The 18,989-nt window shown below is 40.6% G+C and overlaps 1 protein-coding gene across 1 annotated transcript in view; it reads right to left on the bottom strand.

The window, feature by feature from the left end:
• ARMC8 (armadillo repeat containing 8) overlaps nt 1–18,989 on the bottom strand; it is a 105,789-nt gene that overhangs the window by 2,198 nt on the left and 84,602 nt on the right. Inside the window, exons 16-21 of the mRNA XM_055321151.1 lie at nt 18,477–18,569; nt 15,443–15,592; nt 14,360–14,455; nt 9,409–9,504; nt 5,427–5,499; nt 3,893–3,986 (exon numbers count right to left, since the gene is read on the bottom strand). Of these exons, the coding sequence (XP_055177126.1) occupies nt 3,893–3,986; nt 5,427–5,499; nt 9,409–9,504; nt 14,360–14,455; nt 15,443–15,592; nt 18,477–18,569 (602 nt within the window). The remainder of the gene's footprint in view (nt 1–3,892; nt 3,987–5,426; nt 5,500–9,408; nt 9,505–14,359; nt 14,456–15,442; nt 15,593–18,476; nt 18,570–18,989) is intronic.

The raw sequence follows: 18,989 nt of genomic DNA, 5'->3' as shown, positions 1-18,989 counted from the left end.
GCTGATTAGAAGGTGCAAAGGGGGCCTACAGCTCAGGACCCATGGCTGTCTCATGATTCAAACGTCTTCAAATTGAGGAAGGAGGCTGTAGTTTCATTTCTTTCTTCTCATCATGCCTGCTCACACAGACCGGCACAGGATGTGGGTTGTTAGGGTGGTTGGGGAGGAAGGTAGCTAGTTGGAGAATAACACTTGTGATGTGAGCAGTGGCCTCACTCATTCTGATCCTTGTAAAAGTGTCTTCCTCGGACTGAGAAGGCCTCCTTTACTACTCCAATCATGAACTTGGCAGTTTCTCAAGAGGCTACAATTGTGGGAATCAGGAAGTCAGGTGTTAGCAATGGTCTCCCCTGTTAAGTTATGGAAAGAAATGGCTAAAATGTTCAGTTACTACTAGCAGATCAAAGTAAGCCAAGGTAGACTGGGCATGCAATAAGCTGAACCCAAGTGCAGTCTCTATAGTGAAGTAACGGGTATGACCTACACTCTTTAAAGTGCATATTAAGGGATGTTCTTGCAATTATCTAAGATTACTATAGTTATAACTATAGTAACTGCAAATAGTCTAATCCATCAAAATGGAAAGCCCCATACAGATGATCTCTGAGTTATGAGTGAGTGGGTTTTACAAAGTCATTTTCCTCAGAAATAAGCTGATGAATGATACCACAGGGTATCTTTTAATGACCATCTACCTCACCTCACAATCCCAAAGCCCTGTGAGGCTGAGGTGGAAAGGCTTGTTGGCAATAGCTCCTCATCTGTAAGTGTTTGAAAGTCAAAGGATCACAAAACCTTAAAGACAGAAGGTACCTGAGAGAGGTCTTCTTTAGGTAACGGACTCCACTGTGCCATGGTGGGAAGGTCCACATGAGGGTTTTGAATAAAATGAGAACTACCAATTCAGACTCCTTCTGAATCTTTCTCAGGGACTATCTCTATTTGTTATATTGGACCTCAGAGACCATGACTTTATCATGTCCCTGCTATCTCTGAATATCTAAGCAGTCTTTCAGATGGATGGTTCTAGAGGGAAGATTATCTTTCCTTAGATGGACTAGGTAGGGTAGCTCAGCCCTTGATTCTCTTAATGTAGTTTAAGAATTGCTGAAAACTTATTTGCCATACAAATATGGGGCAATAGCATTAGACTGATCTAAGCCATGTAAGCCAGGGCTCAAAACTACTGTACATCCTGCTAGTGAGGCCTCTTCTAGTGTTCTAGGTCATCCCAAAAATGATTTTGTGTAGAACTACTTTCATTTCTGGACAAATGTGAGAAACCCAGGGAATGATCTGGCCCTCAACCAAGAGAGATGGGCTGACAGAGGCTACCATTTAAGTCAAAAACAGCTACTACTGCTGTGGAGGTGAAGGCACAGGTGCCAGTCCTCAAAGTACAGCTCAAATCCAGCCTTCTGCAGGTCCCTGGCTTTCACTTGCCTTTGATGGGACACTCACCTGAGCAGCAGCCCTGGGCTGCAATTATTTGGGGGATTTGTCTTTTTTAACCCACTGGATGGCCAGCTTCACTGTGGCAGAGGCCCAGCCCGCTCTATGTGCTCCAGAATCTGGCAGAGCCATTTACTTGAGGAGCAATTACCTAGTGCCTTTTCCCTTCAGTGGGGCAGACGAGTGAGCTGACAGCCGTGACACAGTGTGGTATGTCCTATGGGTGCCACAGAAGTCCCTGGCAGAAGGGGTCTCCTGACAAAGCCTAGGGTGGAGAATGAATGAATCAGGCAAGACCTTTTGGAGAAGGTGACACCTGATCTGATTTTTTTTTTAAGATTTTATTTATTTATTCATGAGAGACACACACACACAGAGAGAGAGAGAGAGAGAGAGAGAAAGAGAGAGGGAGGGAGGGAGAGAGAGAGGCAGAGACACAGGCAGAGGGAGAAGCAGGCTCCATGCAGGGAGTTTGATGTGGGACTCGATCCCGGGACTTCAGGATCACGCCCTGGGCTGAAGGCAGGCGCCAAACTGCTGAGCCACCAGGGATCCCCCTGGTCTGAGTTTTGAAGGATAAATGGCTAATGTTCAGGCATTCTCTTCCCTTGCTTTCAGGACATCTCCTGTGCCTCGGTCTCTCCCTGCCTTACCGGTTGTTTTTTCATTTCCTTTGCTAGATCTTTTTCACTTTCCCCTAAATGCTGGAGGGCGCCAGAGCATAGTCCTTAGCCCTCCTGTCTTCTTTCCTCTCTCTTACTTTCCTTAGGTGACTTCATCCAGTTCCATAGCTTTATATACCATCCTAGTTTATACCCTCAGCCCCACTATCCTGAGAAGTCCCTTGAATATTTAATAGTATCCGAAATTTGGCATGTCCAAAGAAGAACCCTTGATTCTCCCTACCCCAACCCACTTTTCCTGTATTCCTCATTATCTTAGTAAATGGCAACACCCAATCCAGTTGCTCAGGCTAAAACTCTAGGCATTTTCCTTTCTTCTCTTTAACATCCTACACATTAAATCCCCGAGCAAATCCTATTGTCTCTATCTTTAGATTAAATCATGAATCTGACCTCAATACCTCTACCACTACGACCCTCATCTCTTACCTGTATGACTGTAATAGCCTTGACCTGCTCTTCCTGCTTCCATTCTTGCGCAGGTGATTCTCTACACAGCCACCAGAGTGATTTGGCACAAATCCAAGTCAGACAGGGTCTCTGCTCAAAACTCTCCAATGACTTATTAAACTCTGAATAAAATCCGAAGTCCTTACTATGGCCTACAAGACATTTCACTTGCTCTCCATTGCCCCCTGGAGTCCACTTATTACCGCCCTACCCCTCATTTACTTTTTTGCAGCTCTACTGGTCTTCCTGTTGTTTCCCTGAACATGCCAAGCTCATTCCTGTCTCAGAGCCTTGCACTCACTGTCCTATCTGCCTGGAATACTCTTCTTCTGAACATCTGCCTGGCGAACTATCTCATTTCATCCAGGACTTTGATCAAATGTCACTTCTGCAGAGACCTTTACTGGTCAAGGCCTTTATTTGTCAGTTGTATGAGAAGAAACTTATTCTTCATTTCTTCATCTTTTTCTTTTTCTTCATAATACCTCTCATTATCTGCTACCATATTACATATTCATTTATCACTGTCTCCTGTACTAGACCTTAACTTTCACAAAGGCAAGGACTTCATCAATTTTATTCATCATTTTATCTCCAATGCCTAGAACAGTGCCTGATAAAGGTTATTATTAAAAATATATATATCCTGCTGAGTGAATGAGGGAATTCAGAGAGGGGACTGGGATGGCAAATCAAAAGGAACAGAATGTATAAATGCATGAAGATGTGATACTGCAAGAGGCAGGTGTGCCTGGAGCAGGAAGCAGGGTAGAGGGGGAGGGGACCTTGAGACTGAGCTATAGAGGGAAGGCTATGGTAGGAGGGCGTGTACACAGCTAGGAAGAACAGTTTTAGCCATTCAGAGGGTAGAAGAATCTCTGATTATGATTCTTGCCTCTCCCAGTAAATGGTAAGGACAAGAACCTCTCAGTGGTCACTGCCGTATTCTCAGCAGCCAGGCCAGGTGGCACAAGGCAAGTGCTCAGTGAGAAATTTTGAGATAACGGATGTTTTTATTGTTGGCCTTCCTTTTTACTTAAATGTCAAGAAAATGATCCCTGGATCCTCTTCAGATATACACTAAGATGGCTTAGGTTCATGTTAACTCAAAGCAAGATGAGAATCTTTAATAATTTGCTAATTAGCTTATCTCTAACTCAAGTCACACAGCTGGCTCACAGAAGTTAAGGGAATTCAACAATCTAAAAGATTTTAAGTTTGGCAATGTAAATAACTAAGCAAGCAAAACCCTTTCATAAAAGAATCCAACATACCCCAAAGCAAGGCCCTTTTACTTTGATACTCACTTGTCACAAAGGTTTGAATCTGGTGACTGACTCAGTTTGTGTAGAATATCTACAATGCCCATGTCCCGTAATTTATCCTGGCGTTCTTGTGAACCTAGGAGATTAAAGCTATCAGGTTACTGGGAACATGACCCAGGCAGTTGCTCTGCTTGATATACGATCAACAATCTAGAGCTTTACCAGAGTCCTTTACTCTGCCACCCTTCTATTCCCCTGTCCCCAATGAAGTTGGATCCTCTCATTCTCAGAACCTCCAACAATGTTCTAACTGGTCTCTCTCCTCCTTAACCTTCCTTCTTGCAGTCCACCCTGGGTTCTGCTAATAGATTAATTTCTCCATGGACTACAGGGTCAAGGTCAGATTCCTCAGTAGGGCACAAGGCCCTCTGCCATTGGCCCCATCTTCATCTCTTCTGTCTGGACATAACAAGCCAGGCTCTTCCTACTCCAGACAGGTCTTATTTACCCCCTTCTATTCTCTCCAACCTCCTTTAACCTCCCAGTACTCCTGCTGCCTCTTAGTATGTGGCAGTTCCAACTTCATACCACTCTTCCTATCTTCCAACTAGACTAGGACCTACTTGAGGGTGGCTTTGTTTCCCTGGCACCTGGATAGTACTTGGTCTCTAGGCCTCTAAGTTGAATACAATTTCTCCTCCTTCTACTTTGTTCTAGACACAGCTGCTGGGTAGAATAATAATAATAAATAATAAAGACTCTTGGAGTCTTTCCTCCCCGAGAAGAACCTGCAGTGATTCACCCATGCATTGATCTCCCCAAGACCCAATGAACCAAAATCTCTAGGTGTGAAAACCAGAAATCTGCATTTTAAAAAGTTCCCCAGATGATTCTTAAGCAGTCAACCCAGTACTGAGAACCACTGCTCTTTTACATCTGTTTGCTACCTTGGCTATACATTGGAATCACCTGGGGAGTTAAAAAAAAAAATGCCTACAACCTCTCACCCCCAAAATTCTGATTAAATTGGTCTGGTGCAAAAATCCTCAGGTGACTCTAATATGCAGTCAAGGTGGAGAATCTCTGATCCATAGAGGTCACCTTATAGACTGGCTGCTTCGGTAGTCACAGTGTATTTCTCATTTCTCACCAATGCACCCTCTTCTCCATTAAGCTTATGTGCCTGTAGTCCATCCATGTGGCTCCTCTGCACACAATCAAAGACCAACCTGGCCATCCATACTCACCTGTTATCTTCTTCAAGTACATCCACCCCCCCCCACCCCACCCCCGCCCTGAAACTCCTCCTTAGCTCTCCCAAGAGCATGGACTGCCATTTATTTCTCTAGGGTCTCTTTTACCCCCATCCTCTAAAATCTGCCGCACTGTTAACTGCAAGGTGGAGCTCATTGTTAACTGTCCAGCCAACTCAGGCTAGTCCCATGGACTCTTATACCAAGGTGACTTGGTTGGATGCTCAGGACCTGCTAAGTAATGCCTACATCTTGGATCTCAGGGGCGTCTGCTGCTTTCCCTCCCATAATTTTCCTCAGAACAAATCTCACCAATCTCTTACCTTCCTCTTCATTCCATATGAGGTTTGATATACAAAACATAGCGGCAAGCTGCAGTTTCACATGTGAATGACCCTATTTGATGCAGAAAAAGAAAAAAATATGGAGGTAATCTGATTTGAAGAATTATTTTATAACATACCATAGGCAATTCCAATAGGCTAAAAGTGTGAAGCAGGGTCCTCAAAAACTCACTTGTCCTCAGGGGCCACAAAGTTAGCAATAATGGGTGAACAGGTTGTGCTAAAGACAAGAGGATGGTGGGAAATCTGGTAAACTGGGGTTTAGGTTAGAAACCCTCTGATAGGCCTAACAAAGTACCTAAAGGCTATAAGTGTAGTTTGCAAATTATCACTCTATCCATGCACACAGAAATACTGGCATAGCATAGGTCTGTGCTTTAGACTTAGGCTATGCTTGATCCATACCAGGAAACTTTCAGATCACCAGTGGCCAACAAATTGGATGAATATGCCTTTGGTATTCAGCTATTGATTATCTGATTCAAATTACTCTTCTAAGAGTATTATTCTTAAGAGTAAGTAAAAGATTCTTATGGGGGGGGATATGTCCCCCCAAACCTGAGTCTTTGATTCATCCAATGTTGTTACTATTATTAAGGAGCCTCTTATTCTCCTGAAACACAATTCTTATTTTTCTTTACGAACTGAAAATACAACCACTTTTGTTTAAGTCATACAGAGTACTTTCTCCTACATAACAGATGACTCAATAGTAAAACAATATCTACAGATGATTTTCCTATTGGTCAATTTAAAAGAACTCCCCAGTACTTTTAAATACAATGCATATCTGGGAAAATATCAGTGGCATAATGTGCTCAACAGTTTCTTAAAGGATGAGATAGACTTCTTTTGCCATATAGGACTATCTCAACTATGCAGAGACAAGAAGTAGATGTGGCTTCTTTCACTAGAAGTCTATGGCTGGTGATTCTTTTTTCTTTTCACCTGTCAAGACTTTGAAAGAGATGCCCAGTTTGGCCTCTACAAAGACAAAACAGAACAAAACTTATCAATATCTCAGACTCAGGTCATGAATAGGTATTTGTTAAATAAATGAACTTATTATACAGTACAAAAATAAGTCTTTGCAATGTATAAGTTCATTCAATACATCTTTTTTTGGAAACAAATTGCTGGGGAGAAAACTGGAGAGTTGGAGGGGTGGGAACATAATTTAGGTATAAAGCACAGAAAAGTTTTCTGAAGGAAGCAACATTTAAGCAGAGACTTAAAGGACAAGAAAGTGTGCAAAGAGCGGCCTGGTGAGAGGAAGGGAAGGTTCCTGAAAAGGTCTGAGGTAAGAAGTATCTGTAGAGTTCACACATATTGAGAGGCAAAGTGGAGCAATATTAGTTCAGGGAAAATTGTGGGCCCTTGTAGGCCAGAAATAGGACTTTAGATTTTGCTCTGAGTTGACAGGAAGCTCCTGAAGGATTTAAGCAGTGGAAGGTGAAGATCTGATTTACATTCTGTGTGACACTGCAGAGGGGTCTAGAAGGATATTAGGGTCAATCAGACATGATATGCTATGCCTTGGTCCAGGGTGAGGGCAGTGGTAATATAAAGAAACAAACAGAATCAAGATTAGGTTTGGAGGAAGAGCTGACAGGACCTGCTGCTAAATCAGACTAATGAGGTGAAAGAGCTAGAGAAATCAAGATGGACTCCCAGATTTGAGCAACAGGATAGATGGCAGAGCCACTGTACTGAGATGGGAAAGAAGAGGAGAGAAGAAATTTACGTTTAGAGGAGGCATTTTTGAACATCAACTTTAGGAAGCATCAGACAGGAGATGTAAAGTAAGCAGGAGGACAGGAGACCAGGGTTCAGAAGACAGGACTGGAAGGTATACCCTTCATGTGACTCTCTTACCTTGCTTCTCTACCCTTTACCTCCATTAAGAAAAGAACCAGCATTTGTAGAGCTGAAAGTAGCATCATGAAAGCTTATTGTCATGGCTTTTGAAGGTCAGTAATCATTACTGTGGTTGTGTTTTGTAGGTTTCATACTATGGAAAGCATAAAAACTGTAATGCCTATTTTATTTACCAAAACTGACTACTAGACCAGAACCCAGAAACCAAAAAAGCAGAGATGCTAGTAAAAGCCATAAGAGTTGATGAGATGCTCCTAAACCAGTGGTTCTCAACTTGAGCTGTACATAAAAACTGCCTGGGGAACTTTAAAAAACCCTGATGCCCAGGCTATAACCCAGACCTATTAAATCAGAATCTTGAAAGGGACAAGACAACCATCTTTGAAACCATCTCTTTCCCTAGAAAATGTCATTGTGCAACAAAAATCACAGAGCTCAGGAGAGCATATAGGAGAGAAAAGAATGTTTCCAGGAGGAGGAAATGGTCATCTGTGTTGAAGGGTGCTCTAAGTGAGGTGAGATTAGGAGAAAAAACTGTCCTTTGGGTTTGGCATCATGGAGGTCAATGGTTCCCTTAAGCAGAGAAGTTTCAGTTGAGTGATCAGAATGGAGGCCAGATGAAAGGGGTTAAAATGAATTTAGAGGTAAGGAAGGAGACAGCATGTGCAGAAGATGCTTTTAAGAAGTCTGGCTATGAAAAGCAGAACAAAATAGGTGTATCTCTGTGGATATGAGAAATTAAGAGTAACTTTGAGAAGATTAGAGATGCTATGTGGATCTGATATTGGAAAGAAGGGAGTTCCTGGTTGAAGCAGTAAGGTTTTCATTCAACAATTATTTACTGAGCACATACTAAAGGCCATGCATTGTCCAAGATGACAGATACAAAAATGTGCACAAAACCCATAGAGCTTTGCCATCATGGAACTTACACTCAGGCACACAAATATACATATATGTATCACTATAATGGAGTTACTGCTCTGAAGGGAACAGAACGCAGTAACAAAGAATAATCTATATATATTAAAAGCCCACAAAGAAGTGTCAGTTGAGCTGAGATCTGAGAGGGGAGAAGGCAAGCCATGAAAGAGCATGGAGAAAAGTGTTCCACACAGATGAGCCTGCATGTGCAAAGGTCCTAAGTCAGGAAAGAACATGCATGGCATTTTCAAGGAACAGGAGGTCAGTGTAATGAACAAAGGTAAGAGGGGAAAGAGAGGAGTTGGAGATATGGTAACCCATATCATACAGGACTTCACAGGCCATCACAGAGGGATATGGCTATTATTCAAGGTGCAACAGGGAGCCACTGAAGGATTATGGCTTCTATTCTCTTAATAAAACAAAAGGTGATGTCACCACTAAGAGAGATGAGGGAGAAAAAAGGTGATGTTTAAAGAAGGAGAAGAACCCATTCTCATGGAGAATGGAGGTGTCAGCATAATGGAGAATCACAAAACCCACAGGGGTTTTGTAAACAAGAAATTAACACAAAATCCATCAGCCTGGTTCTATGCCTTTCTATGCAGTTATTGATAGGCAAAAAGAAGACAAGTTCACCCACAACTAAGATTTTGCTTGGAGACACTGACAGAATGAAATGATTGCCAGATTTGCCAAAGGGCAATTTCTGGTGATAACAATATTCATTGGATGGCCATGGCAGTAGATTGGCTGAGGTGTCTGCAAATAGGTAGCAGATTGTGTTTGCAAGCAAACAGGTCAAATCAAAGAACAAGTGCCAGAGGTGCCAAAGAAGCTCATTTACATTGGATAGAAGCCTTGAGAAGAAGGCAGGGATTTGGAGGCACTGAAAGAAAACCAAGAGGCCAAGTCTTCACTTGCCAACCAAGGAGGAGGCAATCAGGAGACAACGAGGGCTGGGTATGGGGTGATGAATGGGTGGTAATACTGCCAAAAATGGCACAAGCTTCAAGGCCTTCTTGTCTGTTTTTCTTGAGGATGAAAGAGTTCCTTGGATCTGTTACAGAGTAGTCTATTCCTTTTTTAATCTCTGCACAATTTGTTTTGAGCCTTCTAATGCAGCTAATAGAGAGCAATGAAAGGGACAAAGGCCTACCATGTAATACTTGATTTTCTGCAGGATGTCGTCATTGGTCATAATAAGTTCTTTTGCTGTTGTCCCATCTGCTATGTTGGCTAGGATGCACAGTGTCTGGAAAAGAACAAAGGGCCGGTGATCAGGAACGCTCTGAAGTCCCCAGACGCAAGCTCTCTCAAGAACTTGGGCAATTTCTGTCTGAAGTACATGGATTCTCATAGGTTCTACTCTGAATGCTCTGATTTCTTATCTCCTGACATCACTGGCAACAAAAGTAACCACATCTCGCAAAAGTCTACCTTAGGCAAAAGAGAACCCAAACACCAGTAGTTTTTTGGGGGGATAAGGGCATAATCCATCATTGGGTAAAGGCAGCCATGTCTTATAGCTCATGCTATCACATCAATCAAAGGGAAAATGAGAATTGTTATTTTCTTGAAATTTTCATTTCTAAGAGAAGCTCTTGTTCCTAACCCAACAAGATTTCTTCAAAAACACAGTCTCTGGTAGAAGCATCATAGGTGCTGCAACTTCCCTCTCTCCCTCTCCAAATGCTACTTGCTCCCAAGCTCATGACCTTCTGGGTGAAAGCCTGGAGCTTGGTTCACTAGCCACATGCATTTAGGACTTCTTGACTTTTTAAAACCTGATCAGAGGAACAGAAAGGTAAGGTAAATGTGTGAAGGAGCTTAGTCCAGCTTGACCTAATGAGACTGGAGGGAGCCTGTCCAACTGAATATGAAGATAATATGAAGATAATCACCACACTGATACTGGAGGAAGGGACTCTTTTGTCAGTTGTTGGGAGTTTCACAGCCAGACCAACAGGAGGGCAATGTTTAAAGTAAGGTAAAATGACAGTGGAAAGGATACCGAGCCAGCCACAAACATTTACTGAGCACCTACAATGTGCATGCACTCTGCAGGGCATCAGGGTGAGACAGGAATAAGACACACTACCTAGCTTTGAAGCGGTCGCACAATTACATTTCACTGTGGTGGGACAGAGGAAAAACAGAACCGAGAAAGCATGAAGTGCACTTGCTTAATGCTGCGAAGGTCAGGGAAGGCTTCTTGGAGGAAGCGACACTGAGATCTGGAGCACAGTAAGGAACCACTCAAAGTGATGAGGAGTGGGAATGAGGTCTAAATTCAAGTAATTTTCTCCAAATTTAACCTTTCTTTTAATAGACTTAAGCTAATTAAGCTTGCAGATTATAGCTAATTGATAGGAGTATTTTCTTACTATGGCCTAAAGCCTCAGATGTAAAGAGTGTGTGGTCTTATTCTTCCTAGATTAATACACTGATTAGGAGGTGAGTCCTGAGGTTTGAACAACAACAACAACAACAACAACAACAACAGGGATCCCTGGGTGGCGCAGCGGTTTGGCGCCTGCCTTTGGCCCAGGGCACGATCCTGGAGATCCGGGATCAAATCCCACATCGGGCTCCCGGTGCATGGGGCCTGCTTCTCTCTCTGCCTATGTCTCTGCCTCTCTCTCTCTCTCTGTGTGACTATCATAAATAAAAATTAAACAACAACAACAACAAAAAAAAAGGCTGCCTCTGGGATATAGGAGACATAGAAAACACAATGTATGATTCAAGGCTTGAGTAGGCACTGGGAGACCATTCTAGGGCACTAAAGTCATGACAGGGGACCTTGATATGCCCCAGATGTAGGAGAGAGACACCCTGAGGAAGATGCCAGATTTCAAAGTGAGCTGGTACATGTGAGCCTGTTAGAAATCTTGGCAGGTTTAACACCCTGAATTTCTTAGGACTGAGGGGACAGCCAGGGGGATAAACAGGTTTGGACTCTAGCTTCATGACGTAGGCATTTCTGGGAAGAAGAAGGAGTGACAAACCTCTTTAGCCTTGTCTAGGGAAGAGTCACCTGTACTCTTTTACCCACTAAGACAGAATATGAGGGGGACTTCATGAAATACTTCTCAGTAAAACTTGTTCATCAAGATAGGCAAGTGATTCCCCTTCTTGGAGTTTTAGAATACCCGTGCATCCTCAGGCCTGAACAGCATGGCAGAGTGAGCTACAGTTCTGTTTTGAAGCCCCACAAACCTTGGCCCAAGCCAATTTAACATATAAGCAGGGAACATAGAGAAAAGCTACACACACACATATCCACCCTCACACAGTTATGTGAACTGGAAATTAATGATGGAGTAAGGATTGGCAAATTACGGCCTATGGACCAAACCCAACCCACTCCCTGTTTGGTAAGTAGAATGTTACTGGAAGATAGCCATGTCTATTTGTTTATTGTCTATAGCTACTTTCAGGCTAGCACAGCACAGCTGAGTAGTTGCCACAGAGACTGAACGGCCTACACAACTTAAAATATTTATCTTGTCCTTTGTGGGAACAGTTTGCCAATCCCTGAAATCAAGAAATAGAAAAGCAAAACAGGGTGGGGGAAAATAATCAATGAAACCAAAAGCTGCTTCTCTGAAAAGATTAAAACAACAACAACAACAAAAAAACAAAGCTGATAAACCTGTAGCCAGACTGATGAAGAAAAAAGAAATTACCAATATAAAGAACAAAAGAGAGGATACTGCAAAGAACACTATAGACTTTAAAAAGATGAGAGTATTATGAACAATTTCATGTTAATAAATTTGAAAAGATGAAATGGACAAATTCCTGAAGGACACAAAATACCAAAGTTTAGTCAAAAAGAAATCGATAACCTGAGTACTCCTATTTCCATAAAATAAATGGTTTTTAGCTTAAACACCTTTTCACAAAAGAAACATAAGGTTCCAGATTGCTTCACTGGTACATTCTACCAAAATTTAAGAAAGAATGAATACCAATGCTTTACAAATAGGTACAGAAAACTGAGGAGGGAATACCTTTATTTCCTGAGGCAAGCATTATCCCAATAATCAAACATCAGTACCAAAACCACACAAGGACATCACAAGAAAACTATACATTAGGATCTCTCATGAATACAGATGTGATACTTCCTTTAATACATTTCAGTAAATCAAATCTAACAACATATGTAAAGGATAATGTATGACATTTTAATATGGTATTTCATTTTTTTGAGCTACTATAAATGGTAGTGTTTTTAAAATTTCAAATTCTTGTTCATGCTGGTATATTAAAAATACAATTGATTTTTCTATATTGTGGCCTTGGCTAATTCATTGACGAGTTCTAGCTTTTTCTGATGAGTCCATGGCATTTTCTACATAGGCATTCATGTTGTTTGGGAATAGTTTTATTTCTTCCTGCCCAATCTATATGCCTTTTATTTCTTTTTCCAGCTAACAACTAGACACTTTAAGCCTCCCCATCACCACCTACTTCCAGACCATCTCAAAATCTGTATGAAAGAGTATAATTTGAGTCCTGCCAGAACACATTACTGTTGTTGGTCCTTTTTGCCCTCATCCAAATCTTGCCTCACCTTTTCGGCTTGCTTTACTTCTCAAGTTAGTGGAATTCTACCTAGGTGCGCTGTCTTTATAGACAAAATGCCTTTCTATGCTCTTTAGGTAAAATAGTTTAAGTAAAATAGCTGGACATGGAGCCTGCCGTGGGGCTTGAAATCACCACCCTGACATTGAAACCTGAGCCAAGACCAAACCTGGGCCACCCAGGAACTCTCAGGCAGAATAATTTGAGTTATTCATCTTCCTCTTTGTTGTGTATCAGTAATGGATCAAGTTCAACCTAGTTTTAGTAATGCCTATGAATTATCATTTTTCTGTGTTAAATTTTTGTTCATCAGAAAACTTGATTATTACTGAATTTTAGGAGAAATCACCTAAAATGTTCATCTTGAAACCACCTTGTCAAATCTCTTGCCTTTTTTGCTCACAAATTCAATCACAGCTCCTATATCCTACCACTCTTATTTCCTGGGTTGTTCTTCTGAAACCTGTAGAATTACTCTAACTCAGGAAAACAGAGAATGCAGAGCATGGGCCCTAAAATCAGACTCTAGATTCAACTCTCCACTGATGACCTTGGGCAAGTTTCCTCCACACATAGAAGTATATAGCTCAATGAATTTTCAAAGTGAACACATCATGTAGCCAACATCCATGTCAGAAAGTTGAACATTACCATTGCCTCAGATCTTGTATTAGAAACTTAAATTTGTAGGTGACTTTCCTTTTTACGACAAAACATATACTATGTTAAAAATTCTTTTTTTTTTTTTAAGATTTTATCGATTTATTCATGAGAGAGAGAGAGAGAGAGAGAGGCAGAGACACAGGCAGAGGGAGAAGCAGGCTCCATGCAGGGAGCCTGACGTGGGACTCAATCCCTGGTCTCCAGGATCAGGCCCTGGGTTGAAGGCGGCATTAAATCACTGAGCTACCCGGGATGCCCCTATGTTAAAAATCCTATAATAAATCCCAGAAAATATAAAAAAGTGATAGCCTCTGTATTTTTATGCCTACCCTAAACCTGCCCTACTAAAAGACAACAGAGACTAGAAGTATGAGATAGGAATAAAGTACAGGGATACATTAGAGTTAAAAAATGAAAAGCGATTCCATCATAAGACAATTATTTTATCAGGGTGTTGCAGGAATTTTAGTTCAGAATATGGTGGATATAGAGAACTGGAGATGATGAATCCTAGAGAGTAGATTCAGTCTAGGAATGATCAAAGGCAGTATCCCTATGGACAAGGACAGTATATAGTGCATGACACAAGAGGGTGAAATTATAGACTCTGGTAATATTTTCTTCTATTCTGGGAGGATGAATTCTTGAAGACAGTTTCAGGGGTGGTAGAGGATCTTTCTTCTCAAATATTTCTTGTCTCTATAGTACCTTCCATCTCAACACTCTTTCACAGATTTGAATATTTCAGGACACTCCTAATGAAAATCCTTCTTGTTATTGACATTCAGAAGATACTCCTCAGCAAAAAAAAAAAAAAAAAAAAAAGGGAGGTGGTGGTGGGGGGCACATACCTGTTCTTTGACCTCAATGTTATGTTCGCCTTCCAGAATGAGGGTGACAGCTTGCATAATTTGCTTTCCATGAGTACTCATTATTTTATCTATATGCTGCAAAAACAATGGGAAATCCACAATTATCTAGGGAACAGAGAAAAAGACCATAGAAAGGAACAAAAAGCTTCTAAAAGTTAAACAATAACTGCTTGAAAGAGAACATCATGGCATATAGAAGTAGATGCCACAGAATAGTGTTTATTATAGCAGAAAACTGCGTTTTGCCTTCTATGTGTATGTGTGTATATGTGTCTGTGTATGTATATTATATATATATATGTTAAGAAGGACATAAACTTGACCTGATTAAGAATACAGTCACTGGGGATCCTCAAGCCCAAAGACATTAAAGAAAAACTTTAAAAATGGATGGGGAAAGGGAATAAGCCAAAGATATGGAAAATATGGCACAGATTTACTAATACCCTGGGGCACAAATGTACAAAGAGGGCTCAGAAAACAAGTGAGGCAAAGGGACTACCCATGTTTCTTCATCTACCTGAAGGCCACTGACACTGTTGCTTAGGGAACAACAAGAGGGACCCTAGAAAAAGGCTCAGTCCCTCCTGCTTTGACATATAGCCACTGTTCTCCACACTGCCATCTTCAGAGGTCAACCCAGTAAATGTTGGCAGGGTGGGAACTGGTCTATGGATTAACACTGAGAAGCATTCTCTAAAGGAAAAGAAGCAGAGACCCCAGGGGTAAGTAATTGAGGCAGACAAGAAAACCCATCTGGCCAGCAAACTAAGTAAAAATAAAGGAACAAATCAAGGGAAGCTTATATTCAGCATGGAGTAAGGAGAGGGAGACAGAATAAGCAGTGTGGGAGTGGAGGGTCAGGTAGCTCATATGGTGAAGCAGCTCTCAGTTCACTTATGGTGGTGACAGGTCTAGATATCGACTTCTCACTTCTCTGGGAAGGGGCAACATTTGAATCACACTTCCTGGCAGATGTTGATGGGAGAAGTGAGGGAAGGCAAGGTTTTATATTGCATATGCAGGGGCAGCTAATGTGGAAACCTGGATGATTGTACTTACAGGCCGAGTAGAGAGGAGATTTCTAAGAAGTCCCAATGTCTTCATCAGCACATTCAAATCTGAATCTGATAATAACCGGAATAGCTGTTCAGTACTCAAGCTTCGTAAAATATCTGCTTTTATTTTTTGTTCAGCTTGAAATGCCATATTCTGAAAGGATTAAAAAAGCTTCAAAAATCATGTTTAATTTTCTTTATTAAATTATATTTTGATAGTAACTGACAATTCTCAAAGTACAATCAGAAGCTGCAGATAATCTTTAAATTTAAGTCACATTATTTTTCTGATGTCTGTTAATTACCTATAATTCTGTCTGTGAAGAAAAGATAACTATCATTCCTATATATACTCCTGTATAAGGAATATGACCACTTTTTGACATGGGTATTTGAGAGTCTTAAGATTTGACAAAAAATTAGAAGACATGCAAATCAATTCTTTAAAAAAATTATTCAATTTATAAACTGAAAACAAAAAACCCAAAGCCCAAACAATAAAACGGTTCACCGATTTCTCCCACCCGCCCATCTCCTGCTTCTTCTGGCAACCACTGATCTGCTATCTATATCTATGAGCTTGGTTACTTTTCATAAATGTTTCTGGTTATCAAGTTACCTCCCTGCACCCTTTTTTTTTTTTTAAAGTAGGCTCTACACCCAGCATAGAACCCAATGTGAGGCTTGCACTCACAACCCTGAGATCAAGACTTTGAGCTGAGATAGAGAGCAGATGCTTAACCCACTAAGCCACCCAAGCACCCCTTCTTCTGTGTATTTTAATAACAAAGTTATTACTAATAACTATACTGTGCCACCCATTTTGAGAATGACTAAAAATACTCCCTTATGGGTGAAAATAAGTAGTGGGTTTTGTCAACTTTACTGGCACCAAAACACCTACTATACTAGGTGTTGATATGGCAAGTTTATATACAGGAAGCTCTCCAAAGGGTAGGAAGTGTATCTAAGCTACTAGCAACTTCAGATGGCTGGTATCTATTTTGCTCCTTTTTTCTCCTTTCTAGATACATTATAGATTACCCCAGCTTAATCTAATAATAACACATCTGAAGAAAAGAAAAACATGGCAAATTCCAAATAAGTCATAAACCAACTTTTGGTACAAAAATCTCTTGTAAACTAGAAATGTATCAATATTGCCTTACAAGAACTTTTTTTTTTTTTAAGATCTTATTTATTTATTTGAGAGGGAGAGCATCTCAAGCGGATTCCTCGTTGAACGCGGAGCCTTGAGATGGGGCTTGATCTCACAACCCTGAGATCATGACCTAAGCCAAAATCAAGAGCTGGACGCTTAACAGATGGGTCACCCAGGTGCCCTCAGGCTTATTTTTAATTTAGGAGCTAAAACATGCAAAAGATCAAGTTACCTAATGATGTGAGGCAGTTTGGCAGAGAGAAAAAGAGCACTGGGCTGGTGTCAAGAGATCTAAACCACAAATGATGCCAGGATTTTACACTTGGTAGACAGAGAAGAAAGCAGCTGGTTATACAGTGACTGATGAGAATAAAATAGTCAATATGGGTTTGAGGAGTAGGATAATAAATTCAAAAAATGTTTTTAAATTTTTTTAAAAATTTTTATTTATTTATGATAGTCACACACACACAGAGAGAGAGGCAGAGACACAGGCAGAGGGAGAAGCAGGCTCCATGAACCAGGAGCCTGATGTGGGATTCGATCCCGGGTCTCCAGGATCGGGCCCTGGGCCAAAGGCAGGCGCCAAACCGCTGCGCCACCCAGGGATCCCTAAATTCAATTTTTAACTTTAAAATTGTACATGTCAGGGAGGCTTCAAATGAAGTCTCATAGGCCATTTAAGTGATAGACCTGGGGAACAGGGGACAATTATGTGTGGGTATGTATATTTCTCAAAGTAACTTCTATTAAGGGGAGCTGAAACCATGTGAGTAGATGAAGTCCCTGAAACTGAAATATAAAGGGAATTGGAAACTGGGAATTGAAACTGGGTTTCCTGAGAAGGAGGTTGCAAAGGGGGGTTAGGTAGAAAGTAAGGTTAAAAAAAAAAAAAAAAAGTCCTGGGAAAGAGCTTCAAGAAAGAGAAGTACTAAAAGCTGATTCAAAGTTTAGGAGAAAGATAACAAACTAGTGGATTCAGTGCTTTCTTAGAAGAAGAGTATTTCTATCCCAAATTTTGTGTGAAAAGACAGCAAATACACACAGAACAGAGAAAAGAATATATATTTAAAACAGGTTCAGAACCCACTGTCACCACTCATTAGGTGTGACACCTTGGATGATTCATTTACCCTCCAAGACCCAGGTTCCTAATTGTGAGGTGGATATAAACCAATATAACTTAAAATAAGTATTAGTGATAACAACTAGAGATACAAACATTGCTCAGTGTCTGGTACACAGTAATTAAATTATAACTACTATAATTATATTTGAAGAAATCCATGTAAATTTTAATTTCAATATATTTTAATAAATCTTAAGTTATGTAGTTTTGACTTCATAGTTACATTTTATAATTTAGATTATTATATATTATTTATTTGAAATTATCAAGAAGTTATTAAGCAATTATGCATCATTCTGTTGCCTTGGGCAAGTTATTTAATCACTCTGTGCTCAGTATACTCATCTGTAAAATATGAACACCCCCCCCCCCCAGCTTATTTCAGAATTATAAAGAGCACAGGAGACATGAAAAGGCTCTGTCAAGCAAGTAGTTCTAGGCAGGTTATCAATATATTCATGACGAGGAAAAAGTATTTTTTCCAAGTTAGATGTCCAACTTTAATATCTGTCCGCTTTTCCTAATAATAAACAGGAGAACTGTAGCTGTGCAACTTGATTATATTCAAATCCAGAAGCTGAATACTAAGTCTTCAAGTCTGAGATCATTAGAAAACTGGGCCAAAATAGAAAGATTTTTCAAAAAGCAAATTTCGGACATTTCAAATAACACATTCTTTAGTTTTACCTTTGAGAACACCTCCATTCTATTTACAAATGACGATTTATATAAAAGAGTGAAACATACCATTAACGCCCAAATTCCATTTACTCGCAAAGCGGGATTTTCACTTTGGGTTAATCCACAAAGTAGTTCTACAGCTCCAGACTCTAAAATTGGCTGTGATTGGAAAGGAAAAAGAGCACAGTTTTAAAGTCAGGTTTGTGACTAATGTGCATATACCCTGACAATCTATTATTTCCTTCCTACTTTTACCCAACTCCAAGTAACTTTCACAAAGCAGTGAGTGAGGCAGACACAAAAACTACCATGAGAAGGGCAAGAACAATTAGTCTCTCACAAATTCAAAAACCAAAATAGTTCATCATTTCTCTTTTCTTTGTAGCTCTGAAAGACTCAGGAGTTGTCCTAATCTCTGCACATTCTGCACATGCCCTTATGATTAAAGTATCTAATTCCACACTCTCATTCTCACCGTCCTTTGAGACATTCACTCCCTGGGTAGTGCACGTGTGTATTCCATGTGTTTTCTTTATAAGCTGGGACTATGACAACATGGTTGGTTTACATGGAACTTAC

This window comes from Nyctereutes procyonoides, unplaced genomic scaffold, assembly GCF_905146905.1.
Source record: "Nyctereutes procyonoides isolate TBG_1078 unplaced genomic scaffold, NYPRO_anot_genome, whole genome shotgun sequence".
Taxonomy (NCBI): domain Eukaryota; kingdom Metazoa; phylum Chordata; class Mammalia; order Carnivora; family Canidae; genus Nyctereutes; species Nyctereutes procyonoides.
This window is presented reverse-complemented; position numbering and strand designations above follow the sequence as displayed.